This window comes from Perna viridis, chromosome 7 (genome assembly GCF_037379345.1).
Source record: "Perna viridis isolate PV_CMFRI_1.1 ecotype Kerala chromosome 7, ASM3737934v1, whole genome shotgun sequence".
Lineage (NCBI taxonomy): Eukaryota > Metazoa > Mollusca > Bivalvia > Mytilida > Mytilidae > Perna > Perna viridis.
Genome location: NC_142451.1, coordinates 3,333,326 through 3,348,577, shown reverse-complemented (window position 1 = coordinate 3,348,577; position 15,252 = coordinate 3,333,326). Strand labels below are relative to the sequence as shown.

At 30.7% G+C, this 15,252-nt stretch overlaps 1 protein-coding gene across 5 annotated transcripts; it reads left to right on the top strand.

Annotated features, from left to right (window-relative positions):
• Window positions 1-3: 3 nt before the first annotated feature.
• Window positions 4-13,575, top strand: LOC148610988 (eEF1A lysine and N-terminal methyltransferase-like). Of its 5 annotated transcripts, none has more exons than XM_088590966.1 (15): window positions 26-131; window positions 1,052-1,092; window positions 2,072-2,201; window positions 4,131-4,359; window positions 5,073-5,281; window positions 6,006-6,120; window positions 6,387-6,505; window positions 7,143-7,277; window positions 7,597-7,783; window positions 8,805-8,982; window positions 9,439-9,552; window positions 10,076-10,152; window positions 10,518-10,653; window positions 11,317-11,445; window positions 12,749-13,575. In XM_088590966.1, exons 3-15 carry the CDS (start codon window positions 2,110-2,112, stop codon window positions 13,036-13,038), a joined length of 2,010 nt encoding a protein of 669 aa, XP_088447092.1. In that variant the 5' UTR covers window positions 26-131; window positions 1,052-1,092; window positions 2,072-2,109; the 3' UTR covers window positions 13,039-13,575. The 5 variants fall into 5 exon arrangements, with proteins under 5 accessions (XP_088447093.1, XP_088447092.1, XP_088447096.1 ...); XM_088590968.1 differs by having other exon boundaries at window positions 70-131; window positions 1,057-1,092; XM_088590967.1 differs by lacking the exon at window positions 1,052-1,092 and having other exon boundaries at window positions 4-131.
• The last annotated feature ends 1,677 nt before the right edge of the window (window positions 13,576-15,252 follow it).

Here is a 15,252-nt window from a genome sequence, read left to right as displayed (position 1 = left end):
TGAAAACCGATTTCGGAACAAGCTCAGCAAATATATTCCAATGTTTCGTTTCCCTGCATTCTTCTACCCCGAAAATTGGCATGGTGAAAATCATTTTGAAGCAGAAAATTGGCGATTAACATGCTTTGAAAGTAAGAAACTTATACAAGAAAGTTGCTGTTACTAAATCCAGGGGAATATCTTCATCACCTTAGAAATTGAATTGTCTTCGCGTCTTTTCACCATGAAATTGTACACAAAGCTGTTGTTAGAGGTACATGTATCAATTTGGATGTAAATATTTCCCTAACCAGTTCCTGTTCAGCCAACTTCTTTTGTGTGGACCCTGAGCTCCTTCATCTTGTACACATGTTAAACAGTGGCAGATCCAGAAAAAATATTGGGGGTGGTCCCAACTGGATATTGATTGTATGAAAAATTGTTGGATGTAATTAAGTACTCTTAAAAAGTTTTAAATCATGTTTATATAATAATCTATACAATATTCATATTAAACATAATACTATCCTGTTATGAGATAATGACAGTTTTAAAAGTTTGGTTAAAATGTCAATAAAATGTTCACAGTATAAAAATACAAAAGTACAAAATATATCACAGATGCTACTTCAAAAAGAATTGTTGATTGTGTCTTGCAACATCATACATTGTGGAAGGCTCCTTGCGATACTGTCAATTATGATATTTAAATCGTATTTCATACTGTAAAACACACCAATGACATAAAATATACTCAAGTAACATAAGAAATAAACTAAAGGTAAAAACATAAGACTTATGTATAAGAATTAAAGTTCAGATAGACCAAAACAATGTGTTACAAATTAAAGTAAGCAAAAATTGCTTGAATACACAAATAGTTGAATTAAGATATTTATGGATATTAATATAATGAGATACATGTATAATTACATTCATTTTTTTTTTAGAGATTTAAGTCTTTCAGATTTAAATCATATAAAATTTAGAATTCATATCTAATTGATTAATTCCTTTTTTTGTTGTCATCATCATGTCTTAAATTTTATCAAAATTCATTTCCTTTTGTCAGCGTAGAAAATATTAAGAGAGAACAAATAAACAAAGGTCATGGTAAGTTATTGTGACATTTATAGTATGGTAATCAGAAATATCACATTATAATGTAAAAGTTATGTGACTCCTTAAGCCTTCAGAATGCATTTTTTTAAACTAGGCATTTTTAGTAGAAATGAATTAGTTTTCCTTGAAAACTTAAGTAACCTCTATCCGTGCTCAAATTTTGAAAAAATTGTGAAATTACACCTTAATTCAATAAAATGATATAAAAGATACATTGAAATGATCCCTCAATCATTGTCTCTTGGTACCACTTGTACTTTGGACACATGAGATTTATTACGAATTGTTTCCAATTTTTGACCAGGTTATGTGAAATAACCAAGGTTTGATCAGTTTACGCTTCTTGAACTGCAAAGCTGTTTATGAACAAGCTTAAACTGCCCCAAAGTTGATTATGCAGGCATAACTTGGTCAAAAATTAAAAAAACAATTCTATTAATTTAATTTATAGTTGATTAAATTTAAAATAAGGATTCATCCCATCTTGAAAGCCTTATTTAGTTTGGAATTATTTGAATTGCAGACTGTAGACCGATAGACTTTAATGACATTACAGTGCCATGTTAATTTATGGAAAATTACTTAAGACTTTAATGACATTACAGTGCCATGTTAATTTATGGAAAATTACTTATCTTGCACACATGAGAAATAAACAATCATGACAATCAAATTGAATTATTTATAAATAGTCTGAGTTAGAGGCAAATTTCGGGATTAAATCTGTACTTGAGGTTCAATTCCAACCAGGATATGGTCCTTGTTTTCATAGCAAATCTGTTCTTATCATCATCACAAAATTAATTGACTTGTATTTCGTGTAATGCATTAAGTTATGTGTATTTTGTATGAGCCATGATTGTTTGTACCGTCAACCATGCCATACAAGGCCCCTTTTATTGGAAATAAAATGATCATCCTCTTCTTCTATATGTATTTTTTAATTAACATACTTGTTGTATTTGTTCAGATGAGAGTGAAGATTTGTGATAAAGAAAAAAAGACACTATGAATCTACTTCCCCAAAGTCACAGTGATTTCCACTCACCAGAATATTGGGAGAAATTTTTCAAGAAAAGAGGATCAAAAGCTTTTGAATGGTAAGCCAGAACTATTAAAATTTGTTTAACCAGTATAACACTCTGACTGCCAAGCCTGTCACACACTAACAGTAGCTTACCTTTATAGCTGCATAAATGACTAATTGTTCTCAGAATTATTTTAAATGTTAGCTTTGCTTTTTAATGTAAGTCCATAGAATTTGGATTTCCATCAACCTGTTATTCCTTCCTTCATATTAATTTTGTGGTCGATGGGTTGATGGTCTGTCCTATTTTTCCCCACAGTTTGTCTCTTATCTTGTCTTGGTAGATTTGAATAAAACTTGCATAAATGAAGACTGCTTTAATAACACACAGGCACAACACATATTGATTTTGAGATACATGTAGATACATCAGTGATGAAGCTATAATTAGTCAATACATGAAATAACTTTTGTTTGCTTTTGAGTAATTCAAATAAAACTTGTGATGATTGAAGATTTAGTGAAGAGAAAGAAGATTGTTGACTTGTGATGATTGAAGATTTTGTGAAGAGAAAGAGGATTATTGACTTGTGATGATTGAAGATTTGATGAAGAGAAAGAGGATTATTGACTTGTGATGATTGAAGAATTAGTGAAGAGAAAGAGGATTATTGACTTGTGATGATTGAAGATTTTATGAAGAGAAAGAGGATTATTGACTTGTGATGATTGAAGATTTAGTGAAGAGAAAGAAGATTATTGACTTGTGATGATTGAAGATTTTGTGAAGAGAAAGAGGATTATTGACTTGTGATGATTGAAGATTTGATGAAGAGAAAGAGGATTATTGACTTGTGATGATTGAAGATTTAGTGAAGAGAAAGAGGATTATTGACTTGTGATGATTGAAGATTTGATGAAGAGAAAGAGGATTATTGACTTGTTTGACTTGTGATGATTGAAGATTTAGTGAAGAGAAAGAGGATTATTGACTTGAAGTCAGGATTTCAATGGTCAATGTCATTTTCCACTAAAAATGAATAAAAAAAAAATAAGCTACTCTGCAAAGAGAAAGAGGATTGTTGACATGTAATGATTGAAGATTTGATGAAGAGAAAGAGGATTATGGACTTGTGATGATTGAAGATTTGGTGAAGGAACAGAGGATTATTGATTTGTGATGATTGAATATTTAGTGAAGAGAAAGAGGATTATTGACTTGTGATGATTGAAGATTTGGTGAAGATAAAGAGGATTATTGACTTGTGATGATTGAAGATTTGGTGAAGGAACAGAGGATTATTGATTTGTGATGATTGAAGATTTGGTGAAGATAAAGAGGATTATTGACTTGTGATGATTGAAGATTTGGTGAAGGAACAGAGGATTATTGATTTGTGATGATTGAAGATTTAGTGAAGAGAAAGAGGATTATTGACTTGAAGTCAGGATTTCAATGGTCAATGTCATTTTTCACTAAAAATGAATTAAAAAAAAATAAGCTACTCTGTTCAGTCTGTACCTTATGATAAGCTCTCTATTATTACTCTATGTAAATGCAGTGTGATTATTATATTATACAGTCACTCAACCAGTGGATGGTATATTTGTCATTCTGTCTATATGAGTTTGGTCACGATTATTTAGACTCCCAATGGATGGCTTTATATAGATGGAGCTTACAATCATTGATTTTGTTTGCTGTCTAATATCAACTTCCTGTTTGTCGGACTTTGCCATTTTTAACTAAATATAATTTTCTTTTCATATTGTAAGTGAATTTGATTGATATTTGATATCAACTTCCTGTTTTGTGAGACTCCCAGGTTTTGCTATATGGAACGAGTGTTGCTATATCTAGCATGACAACTTCATATTTACCTGTAATTAGTTCCAAACTATTTCTTAAAAAACTAATTTAATTTATACTAGAACAATCCAGTATGAATGTATTTTATATTGATTTATCATATTTCAGTATTTATATGTTATATTATTTAAGGTATGGAGAATACCCAGAGCTGTGTGGTGTATTACATAAATACATCAAGACTCAGGATAAGGTCCTGGTTGTAGGTTGTGGTAATTCAGTTATAAGTGAGAACTTGTATGATGTTGGTTACCATGGTATCACCAACATTGACATCAGTGACATTGTTATCAGACAGATGACAGAGAAAAATCATTCCAAACGTCCAGACATGAAATATCTAAAACAAGATGTAAAGCAGGTTTGTTTGATTAGATGCTACCAGTTTGTAATTTCAATGTAAGTTGTATGAAATTGACATGATTAGATTATTTGTTAGTTACTTTAGTTTAATTTAATTAAGTAAATTGAGTGGAATGTCCTTTGAATGTCTTTAGCAATGACTTCTCATACCCTGACCCAACCACCAATGTCCATAATTTTGTTTAGTCATTATATCATGATATAAACATGGTCTTATTTTCAGTCTTTTGAATAATTGGATTTTTTTGTCAAAATGCTGACAAAAGTGTTATCATCTATTACCACATCAAAAACTGCTGGTTACAGTATTTTGAGATTTTAATCAATTTTACACTACATGCTAACCTTTGGAACAGTTCATATGGAAGATTCTCCCCCACTGTCTCATGTGGGAGATTTTTATGTAAAAGCAAAATTTTGCTGCTAAAATTCAATTTCTTAGTATTTCACAGAAGTTATAGTTATCTTAATAAAAAATCTCCCACAAAAACTAAATTTTTCATTGATTTGGTGGAAGACTTCAGATGTGGAAGGGTTAACAGGTATGATAATTGCATGAAGATATGTTCAGAAAAAATTCAGTGAAGCTGAAAAATTTTCAAAATTAAAAAAAATAATGGAAATATACATGTATGAAATATGATTTTAGTACATGAAAACATCAAATCTTAGAATTACTTTCCACAAATTAAGAGTATTTTCTTTTTCAAGATGGTGTTTGAAGATGGTGAATTTGGAGCTGTTTTTGACAAAGGAACTCTGGATGCTTTGATGGTTGATGAATCTGAGAATGTTGTTGCAGACATAAATAAAATGTTTACAGAGATTGGTAGAGTCTTAAAACAAGGAGGGAGATATATAATTATATCACTCCTACAGGATCAAATACTGAGGAAAATCTTATCATTCTTTACTGAAGCGTAAGAAATATGTATAACCTTTGTAATCAAAGACACGTGGAAATTCAACTCCAAGTAATGACTGAAGAATTAGTAAATATTTAAACAATTCTGCATTAAATATTTTAAAGAGATTTTTTTATTTTTTGAATAATCACTTTTAAATCTTTTATAACCTCTCATTGAGGACAGGACAATGGCAAACATCTTTTATTTTAAACATTTTATTATTTTCCACAAAGCATGTGACATATAAATGATAGAGTGATGACTCATTTACTTGAAGTCAGAAAGTGTGACATGCCTCTTTGTGTTATATTGCTTCTGAGAGCTAGTACATTAAAATTCTGGCTCACATGTTTAGGGTCTGTATGGTTGATCAAACTTTCTCATCCTGAAATACACGAAATATCAATCTTTGCATGAAGGTTTACAATAGTTTGACAATATCAAATGGAACCTGCTCAGTGGTTCAAATTAACACCTGTCTGAGATTCAGGACGCTCAATAACTATTGAAATTTCAAATTATTAACTCCTGGACCTACTATACTGAACATTACTCTAACTGAGGACCTTTCACTTTCTTCTGATGGATCTTTTATTTAGGATTTAAAAAAGTCCAGGACCTTTCACTCATGAAAGTAAATTGAACCCCGGTCTACTGCATTAGTGTATGACTCAACTTATTTAGAAATCATTAACATACTTTATAGCATGTATGTAAACAATGTCATTTATTTCAGTGGCTGGCCAATCAGAATTCATCTTATAAATACTGACACTTCTGACAAGGATTTCCATATGCCTGTTTTTGCTGTGGTTTTAACAAAGTTTAAGAAACTTCCAAATATGAAACAGGTGTGTATAGTATACTTTTAAAGTACATACACTTGTGAATGGATTTATTTTTGTATATGGGTTACATTCTTGTTGGTGGTTGAAGACTGACTTTGGTGTCATCACAGAAGAGGATTTATTATTTATAAATTAACATTCATGTTAATAGTTTACTCCTTTGTACCTTTGTATGTATAATGTCTGTGTCAACCTTAAGTTTCCAACATTGTTGAATTAAATTAATCTGATATGATCTTAAAATTTATATTGGTAGCTGTTTATTGTAGATATTAGAAGTATCAACATTGGAGGAAAAAGTAGAAAGACTTGATAATGTTGATAAGGTTAAATCAGTCTTGAAAGAGATGCAGTATTATGCACTGATTAGACAACAGATATCTAAAAGGTGTGTAAATATGTGAAAGGGGTAAATTTAAGGCCACTTCAAGTTAATTTGTAGACTCACGAGCCCCATCTAAAAAAAGCCCCATTTCATGTATTTATAATTTTGATTTTTTCCTCCCTTCTGCTCCATTTTTAAGTTGCTAGTAGAATTAACTTGATGTGGCCTAAAGTTTGCAGCAGCATTATTGTAATATAGCTGATTAATATACTCAAGAGGAAATAATGAAAATTTTCAATTTTACTGTCATCTTCATCATCATTTTTATGATAGCAGTTTTAAGGAAAGGAATTCACATGCCATGAAAATTCTTTGGTTTACAGTACAAGGATGGAGTGTTTTATGATGTTGTGTTGAGGACTGTGCATAATGTAAGCAGAAATTGTATAAGATCATAGCCCACACTGATAGCTGATAAACTATTTTTTTTTTTTTTTTTTTTTGTAAATAAACGCCCATTGCCTTATAATGTAAGCAGAAATTGTATAAGATCATAGCCCATACTGATAGCTGATAAACTATTTTTTTTTTTTTTTTTTTGTAAATAAACGCCCATTGCCTTGTTCCTTTCATTTCTCAGTTAAACCAAAATAAATATTCGACTTATATGATTTATTTAGTAAATTACCTTTCTTGACAGGAACATCAGTGAAGATCCAGTCTCACTAAACCTCTACAGTGGTATATCTACTTCACCTCGATATTCACTTTACATTGTTGACAGTCCACAAAGTCTTCCAAAAAAGTTCGCAATTTTCATTGTTCCACAGGGGAGGTAAGAAATAATTATCAGAGATTGACTTGTTTTATTCCTTTGGGTACGAATGAATAAGATAATTTAAGATTAATTTGATAACAAGTTTCTTGTGGTACAATGGTATGTGACCACAGTTGGGGAAAAAAAAAGAAAATGGAAACTTATTGCTGTATTTTTCAGAATATTAGAAATGTTAATTACGTTAATTAGTCACGATTCTTATACAATGCTTAGATAAATGAAAATTATCCTAAAAAAAGACTATTTTGGTTACCAGTAGTTTATGACAATGGCCTGTAAAAGTTACCTTACATTTTCTGAAACAAACTATTTCTAGGGAAACAGATTGGATATTTTCTACGGAAGCTGGAAGAACTCAGCTGTCTAGTTCAGCTGGGTATGAACGATTGGTTGTAGTTTGTTTACACAGAGATCATACATACACTGACCTTGATGCCATCAAATCAGAGCTATCCTCTAAAGTCATGGAGCTAGCTCCTCATGGATATAAACTAGGAGTACAGGTATGGCCTATGTAAGGATCTATATAGATAGACAAGGTTGTTATGTACTTCCAAAGTGGAGCTAGATTAATGTTAAGTTTGACAATTTTTTTAAATTGTGATAAGTGAGTAAGATATTTTCTACTTCCATTATCTTTTATTATAAGTAGCTCACTCTTCAAACTTGCAAAAAAAAGAAGATAATATGTACTTACAAAATGGAGTAAAGTATGAAAACAACTTTGGTGTTGTCTGTCAACTTTTCCTCCAATATCTACTTCTTGACAGATTTTAATGAAAGTTGTCATGATTCTTCTATATGGTATCATGCACAACAACTGCATTTGAAAATACCAATTTTTATTTATAGAACATAAGGGTAAAGCCACTTATTTCAAGATATATCTGGAAAAAAGATAATGAGGGATAGGGAAAAATTAAGGAACTTTCCTTCTTCAGCTTGAAGAGCTCTACACAAATGTATGAGTCCTCCGAAAATCTGTTTTGTGTTGAAGTTGTACTATGACTCCTTGTTAGAGTTATTGCCCTTGCAAGGCAATTTTTTTGCAGTTTTAGCCAATATGTTGAAATTCATAATAGATAGAAAAAACTTACAGTTGATGAAACCATTCTTATAACAAGGCCTACTAAAGTCTCTTTTTGGCGGAAGTGTTTGGACAACTTCTTGTTAGAGTTATTGCCCTTGAAAGTTGAAAAATAAACCAGGTGACCCTGGACGCTTCTAGTTGACTCATGCTAACTAAGTAGTGAAAGTTGATCTTTGTTTCTCTTGCTGTTTATTTGGTAATTTGGGTATGAAGTTTTGTTTGAGGTTTTAGTTTAAAAAAGGCTGTTAAATCTGTTCAGTGTTCCTTGCTTACATTTCATCATCAGACTTGACTGTAATATGTTAGAAATGGTATTTTTTGCTGCATGATGCAAACCAAAAAATAAGGCAAAAAGTAGATGCACATAACAAATTTCGATGCAGCAATTCAAATTCTGAATTTCTTGTACATACTATTTTTTATTACTTTTGAAGGTGCCTTTCCTATCATTAGGACAGGATATTGGTAAGAGAGATATAAAGTTCAAAGGTCAGAGTAAAATGAGTGGTGACTATGTGATTGAGGACGTTGAAGCTGAAGGTCATGTGTATAGGAGGTTGATATTTACCTCTACTCCCATGATTGTCCAATCAGAAGCTAGACTCAAATCAGGTGACTACAATATTGTTTACTTGGGAATCAACTGCTATTTTGCTATTTTTGAGTATTTTCTGTTGTATATTAAGCATGACATTTTAGCCTTATTTTATTGGTCAAAACTAAACCCCTTTAAGATTTTAAAATTGGTCAGTTTAGACATGTATATAGTTTAACAATTCAAAATACATTTTAATTGATGAAATGGACTATGAAAAGTATCTGGTTACAGGTTTTCCTGTTATTCAGATTTCTGTTTCACTGTATTTGATATTGATTCAAGATGTTACAACGTTCACTGGTCCCAGCGCCACAATACTTAAGTCTAAGAATATTCTTAACTTCCATGGCAAGTCTTTGAAATTGATAATGTGATCACAAACAGTTCAGAAATTTCTCAATCTGAACTAAATTTTTGTGGCACTGTGGCCTGAAGTGTCCATATTGATTTTGATTTATTTGCTGTGACAGCTAAGAAGAAAGGTAAAAAGAAGTTAACTATTGATACAGGCTATCTTTCGTGTCAGCATCATGTCTCCATGGTTACTGGGTTAGGGTTCATTCCAGGTCTACAACAGTTCAAAGGTTTGTATTAAACATTTGTGAAAAAAAATGTATTCTATTAGTCTGAAAGTATTTGAAAATTTGAAGAAAATGAAAACTCAATAATGTCGTTAAAAAACCCTAGTTAGGTCAACCTTCTTTACAAACTATAAGAATGTGAACAAAATTGGTGATCTTAGTTTGTGCTGCCTATTGACATGTATTCTCTAATCAAAAGCAAGTGCATTATTTCACAGTTTTTAGGGGAAAAAATGTATGATAAGTGCAAAATTTTTAAGATATAAAAGGTATATTAATAACAATCTTACTGGTAGGCAGGTCCAATGTGCTAAAAATAGAAAAAAATAAAACTCGTCTTGGAAAGGTTGAAACAAAATTTTTGTAGGTAGGTTTTTAATGACTAGGTAAAAAAACAGCCAACCAACAATTTTTTTGAGGTCCCCCTTATGGTAATCCTTGTTTGCCTATGATGTTAGCTTTCTGAGTGTCACACTCACTAAAATGGTAGATGGAGTAGAATACTGGATTATGATTTTCGTTGTAGAAGGAGAAATGAGTGTTATGTTGATAGGTTTGGGAGGAGGAGGATTAGCCACATTCTTACATCAATACTTTAAACAGGTCAGTATCTAACGGAAAGTTTGGAATAGTTAGATATAAGAAGGTACACTTGTAGATATGAAAAAAAAGGCTGGGTTTTTGCATGAATATTTAGGAATAGTATCCTTTGTAGTATATATATTACATTTTCAAACTCCTTCAATAAAAAATACTACTTGGGGCAATATTTCCTAATAGTCATCTTATAAAGCTATGTCTCATACATAAATTAAGTAGACACAAACGTAAGGGACAAAAGCATTGTCACAACCAGTTCCATAAAATTTATCAGTTATTTTCTGTAATAATTTACTTTTCAGGAAACCACAAATAGAATATATTTATCATCTGTTTTCAAACCATGACTTTTGTTTACTCATATATAGGTAAATTTGACTGTGGTAGACATAGATGAAGCAATGGTTTCCATAGCAACAGATTGGTTTGGTTTTGTCAGAGATGATCTCCTTTCTGTGGAGGTTTGTGATGGTATAGAATTGGTCAACACAGAGGTAGAAAAGGGTAGGCATTGTTAATCATGCCTGTAGATTGGACTTACTCCAATTGTAGTTAATGGCCAGATGACATTGGTGATCTTATAAAAATTAACAAGATATAATTAGTGGACAAAAAAGAGGTTGTTGTTACACATTAGTCCCAAATCAAATCCTATGATATGGCACACCTATATAAAGCTTGTGTCAACATGTTAAACAGTTGTGACAAGTAGTTTCAGAGACAATAATTACCCAAAAAAAGCATGATATGTAGATGAAAGGAGGATGGGCAAACAGACAGATGGAGCAGGGAAATAAAAATTACTTATCTGTTATATCTCAAGTTGTCAATATGGTGAATGATATTGTAAAGACTTGAACTTTGTCATGTATAAAGCTGCTTATTTTCCATCTCTTTATTTTTATTTTATTTTTACTAAAGTTGCAGTCATATTATTTTAAGTTATCCCTACCTTTTTGCCTCTAGGTATTTGATATAGCACAAAATAAGAAATGTTTGAATTTTACATTTGTATGTTTACTAGGGGCATTATGTCATACCAACAAAATGTCATTTATTTTTATGCACACATTATTCCTCCATAGGGTTTTCAGATGTTTATGGTTGTGTGTTCTTTTCTGACTTAAATTGTGCAGTGATTTATATATAACATTTTAATGTCTGTAGGTGTGAAGAGACATATAGTAATGTTAGATGTAGACAGTAAAGATACATCTGTAGGAATGAGCTGTCCTCCACAGGCATTTGTAGAGGAAAATTTTCTTCTTGCAATAAAAAAGTTACTGTACAACAAAGGTATGATAACAAAATTTATGATATTATAGATGTTTGGCCAAAGTGACATTTTAGTTATCACAATATACTGTGAAAGTACTTTAATTCGTGGATGCCAGTTGTTGTGGATCAGGGAAGAAACACAAGTTTGTGGATTCTTGAATTTGTAGTTTTGAAGTTTTCAATACGCACATCAATGGGAATCTACTATTCGTTGGGAACCTAATTTTTTAGTTTGACCTACCCACAAAAATTGGTACCCCATCAAACAATAGTACATTCACAGTAAGCTAAGGTTTGGGTGAACTCCGTCAACAAAAAGGGCAATGATTGCGCATCCTTTCAATCATAAAATTTTCTATAGAACAATTTGACCAAATGATATTCTTTTGGTGTGTGAAGTAAATGGCCAATTGATATGCAGGTTTTATTTTATTTGTTACAGTTATTGGTCTTTGAAAGTGAAAATTTAAATGAAATCATATGGTGCATTTTATAGAATGGGGGAGTGGGAGGGGGTATCAATTTAATGAGCATTGCTCACAGTTTTTCTAGTTTCCAGCTGGTTTAAATATCTGATCAACAATAATTATCATTGATTTTGAGCTGGAGTTTTTCTTGATTTGTTAAAGTGAAGGAGAAAAATGGACAGAAATAGCAGTATATTGTTAAAGTACTTAATTTAATGGTTCTTATTTTGTCAAAATTTGTCAGTGCCTTGAGTTTGCAGATTTGAGATGAGGCTTAAAGTTTTCAGTGAAATTTTACATTTTGTTTGGAATGTGAATTTGTTGTTTGATCACATCAATAAAATTGAGAAAACTTGTACCCAATGAACAATGATTCTTTCAAGATAAAATGTTTCTTTAGTCAAGTATTTTGTTGACTAGATCCCTTGATTTATGGTCAAATTTGGATAGCTCTTGTGAACTTCTTCATTTTGTTTTTTTAATCCAAATCGATTTGGAGGTCAAAAGGTGCATGTCGTGAAAAGGGATAGTTGCGGGTATCAAGTTAATAAACATTGATCACAGTTTTTTTTATAGATTTTATTTCAAAAATGACAAAACAATTTTTAAACTATATATTACAAAGAGAGCATCATCATATCTATGGTTCTAGAGAAGATTTGGTTTAAGTGAGTTCTGGTGAGCTTAAAATAAATATGATTGTTTTAGACATTGGGTTAAGGTATATAAGTTTTGATAATGACTCGGTCTTAAGTTATTGTACATAAAAGTTTTTATTCTGTTTAAAACATGTATTAAGATAGTCATTGTGTACATGGAAACAGATTATTTTCACAACTTTGTGTTATTTGCAGGTATCTTGATTTTGAACTTGGTATGCAGGGATGAAGAAATGAGAAGAAATGTTCTGAAACAATTAACACAAACTTTTGACAAAGTGTTTGTAAAAGACATTGATGAAGAAGTTAATCAGATTGTTTATGCTATAAATAGAAATGATGAAAGTGAATGTGACAAGGTTACTAGAGATTATAAAAATCTCCTTGAGGACAAAGAAATCTCTCAGTATTTATCATCATGTGTCAAAGGGTCGAGTGTAGACTTGAATGATCAGTTCCAAAATATGGTTATCATTGATAGATAAAATAATGTTTTATTATTTTTTTTTCTGGTGCTTTTTTTTCAAACACATCATAATGTCAGTCTTAATTAGCTGTAATACTAAATAGGGTTCCTGTGGGACCTAATTGGTACTTCCACACTCCTACCTTGAATCAACCAGCACATGAAAGCAGTTTACACTTGAAGTTTTTCTCAAAAGTTCTATAGAAGTGTGGTCTTGTGATAGGTTATCTATTCATTGATAAAACTAACAAAATTTGGTAGCTGTTTTTTTTTTATTTTCACAACAAACTAGTATAACTACTACTATTTGTTGTTCTCAAAATGCCTTTTATGAGTGGAAGATGGAATCCACTTGCCAGTATGCTCATCTGTTATTTTCTTTATTTTCCATCTCATGAGGAGTACAAGAAAGAGAATATTCTTGGAAGTTTTATATTGCTACCATATATTTGTGTTGATGGTTTTTTTTTCCAGAATTATCATATGTGCTGATTTACCTGCTCACATAAGTTTGCTTTGTATGTAAATGTAGAGTAAAAAACTACACATAGCTAGATACTTTAATTATTATTTGGTTTTACCTTTATCATTGAATAAATATTTCAGAAAAGAAATGAAATCCTTTCAAGCCTTGTGCTATAATTAGAGAGAAAATTTTACATTTTTTTTTTAAATATAACAATTTTTTTTCATTGGTGAAATCCAGTTATATGTAGGTAGTGACATAAATGTAAAGTAGGCTAAAAAACATAATTTCAGTCCAAATAAATATTGCCCTGTAATATAAATTCTCTTTTGTAAAATCTATGATTTGAAAAGCATATATCAGCCTATTTCCTACTTAAAGAATACTGGTTTATATCAAAATGGGAAGAGTTATCTTTCTTTAGATATAGCTTTAAAGATATCTTGTAAAGGGTATAACAAAATTTCTCTATGTGTAATTTATCAAGGCTCAAAGTAACTCAAATACTGTTTCTAGTGCATCAAGGCTCACAGTAGCTCAAATACTAATGCTTCTTATGCATCAAGGCTCACAGTAGCTCAAATACTAATGTTTTTAATGCTTCAAGGCTCTCAGTAGCTCAAATACTAATGTTTCTAATGCATCAAGGCTCACAGTAGCTCAAATACTATTGCTTCCTATGCATCAAGGCTCACAGTAGCTCAAATACTAATGCTTCTAATGCACCAAGGCTCACAGTAGCTCAAATACTAATGCTTCTAATGCATCAAGGCTCACAGTAGCTCAAATACTTATGCTTCCTATGCATCAAGGCTCACAGTAGCTCAAATATTAATGTTTCTAGTGCATCAAGGCTCACAGTAGCTTAAATACTAATGCTTCGTATGCATCAAGGCTCACAGTAGCTCAAATACTAAAGTTTCTAATGCGTCAAGGCTCACAGTAGCTCAAATACTAAAGTTTCTGAAGTGATCCCGCTGTGATTTACATCTGTAACAAGTAATGATATCTCAGCAAACAAATCAATTGATTCTTGACTGTTTTGTCTTAGATGACGACACATATATTGAACTTGAGAGTGTGTACTGTATTTACTAATGGTATCTTTTAAAACGTGCATTTTTATAGCAAGCCAAAGTGGACAAAAATCAATAGTTTGTAATATTTGAAAATTAATTTTTAATATTACAAAATCATTTTTTTAATATTAGGAAAGATTTTTTAATATTAAAAATTCATTTTCTAAAATTACAAATTCCTGTTTTATTAATATTATAATACATCACACATTTTGTAATATTACAAATTGAATTTGTAATATTAGAAAATGAATTTGTAATATTAGAAAATCACTTTGCAATATTGCAAAATCAGTCACATTTTTTTAACACTACAGAATGATTTTCTAATATTAAAAAATTGTAACTGAATACAACAAATCCATTTTCCAATTTTAGAAAATCAATTTCTAATATTAAAAATCGTTTCTTAATATTAGAAATTCAATCGATTTTTTAATATAAAAAAAGTGTTTTGTGATATTAGAAATCTAATTTGTAATATTAGAAAATTTACTTTTTAATATTACAAAATCATTTTTTAATATCAGAAAATATTTTTTAATATTAGAAATTCATTTTGTAATATTAAAAATTCATTTTCTATTACAAATTCCTGATTTAGTAATATTACAAAACATCACACATTTTGTAAGATTACAAATTGAATTTGTAATATTAGAAAATGAATTTGTAATATTAGAAAATC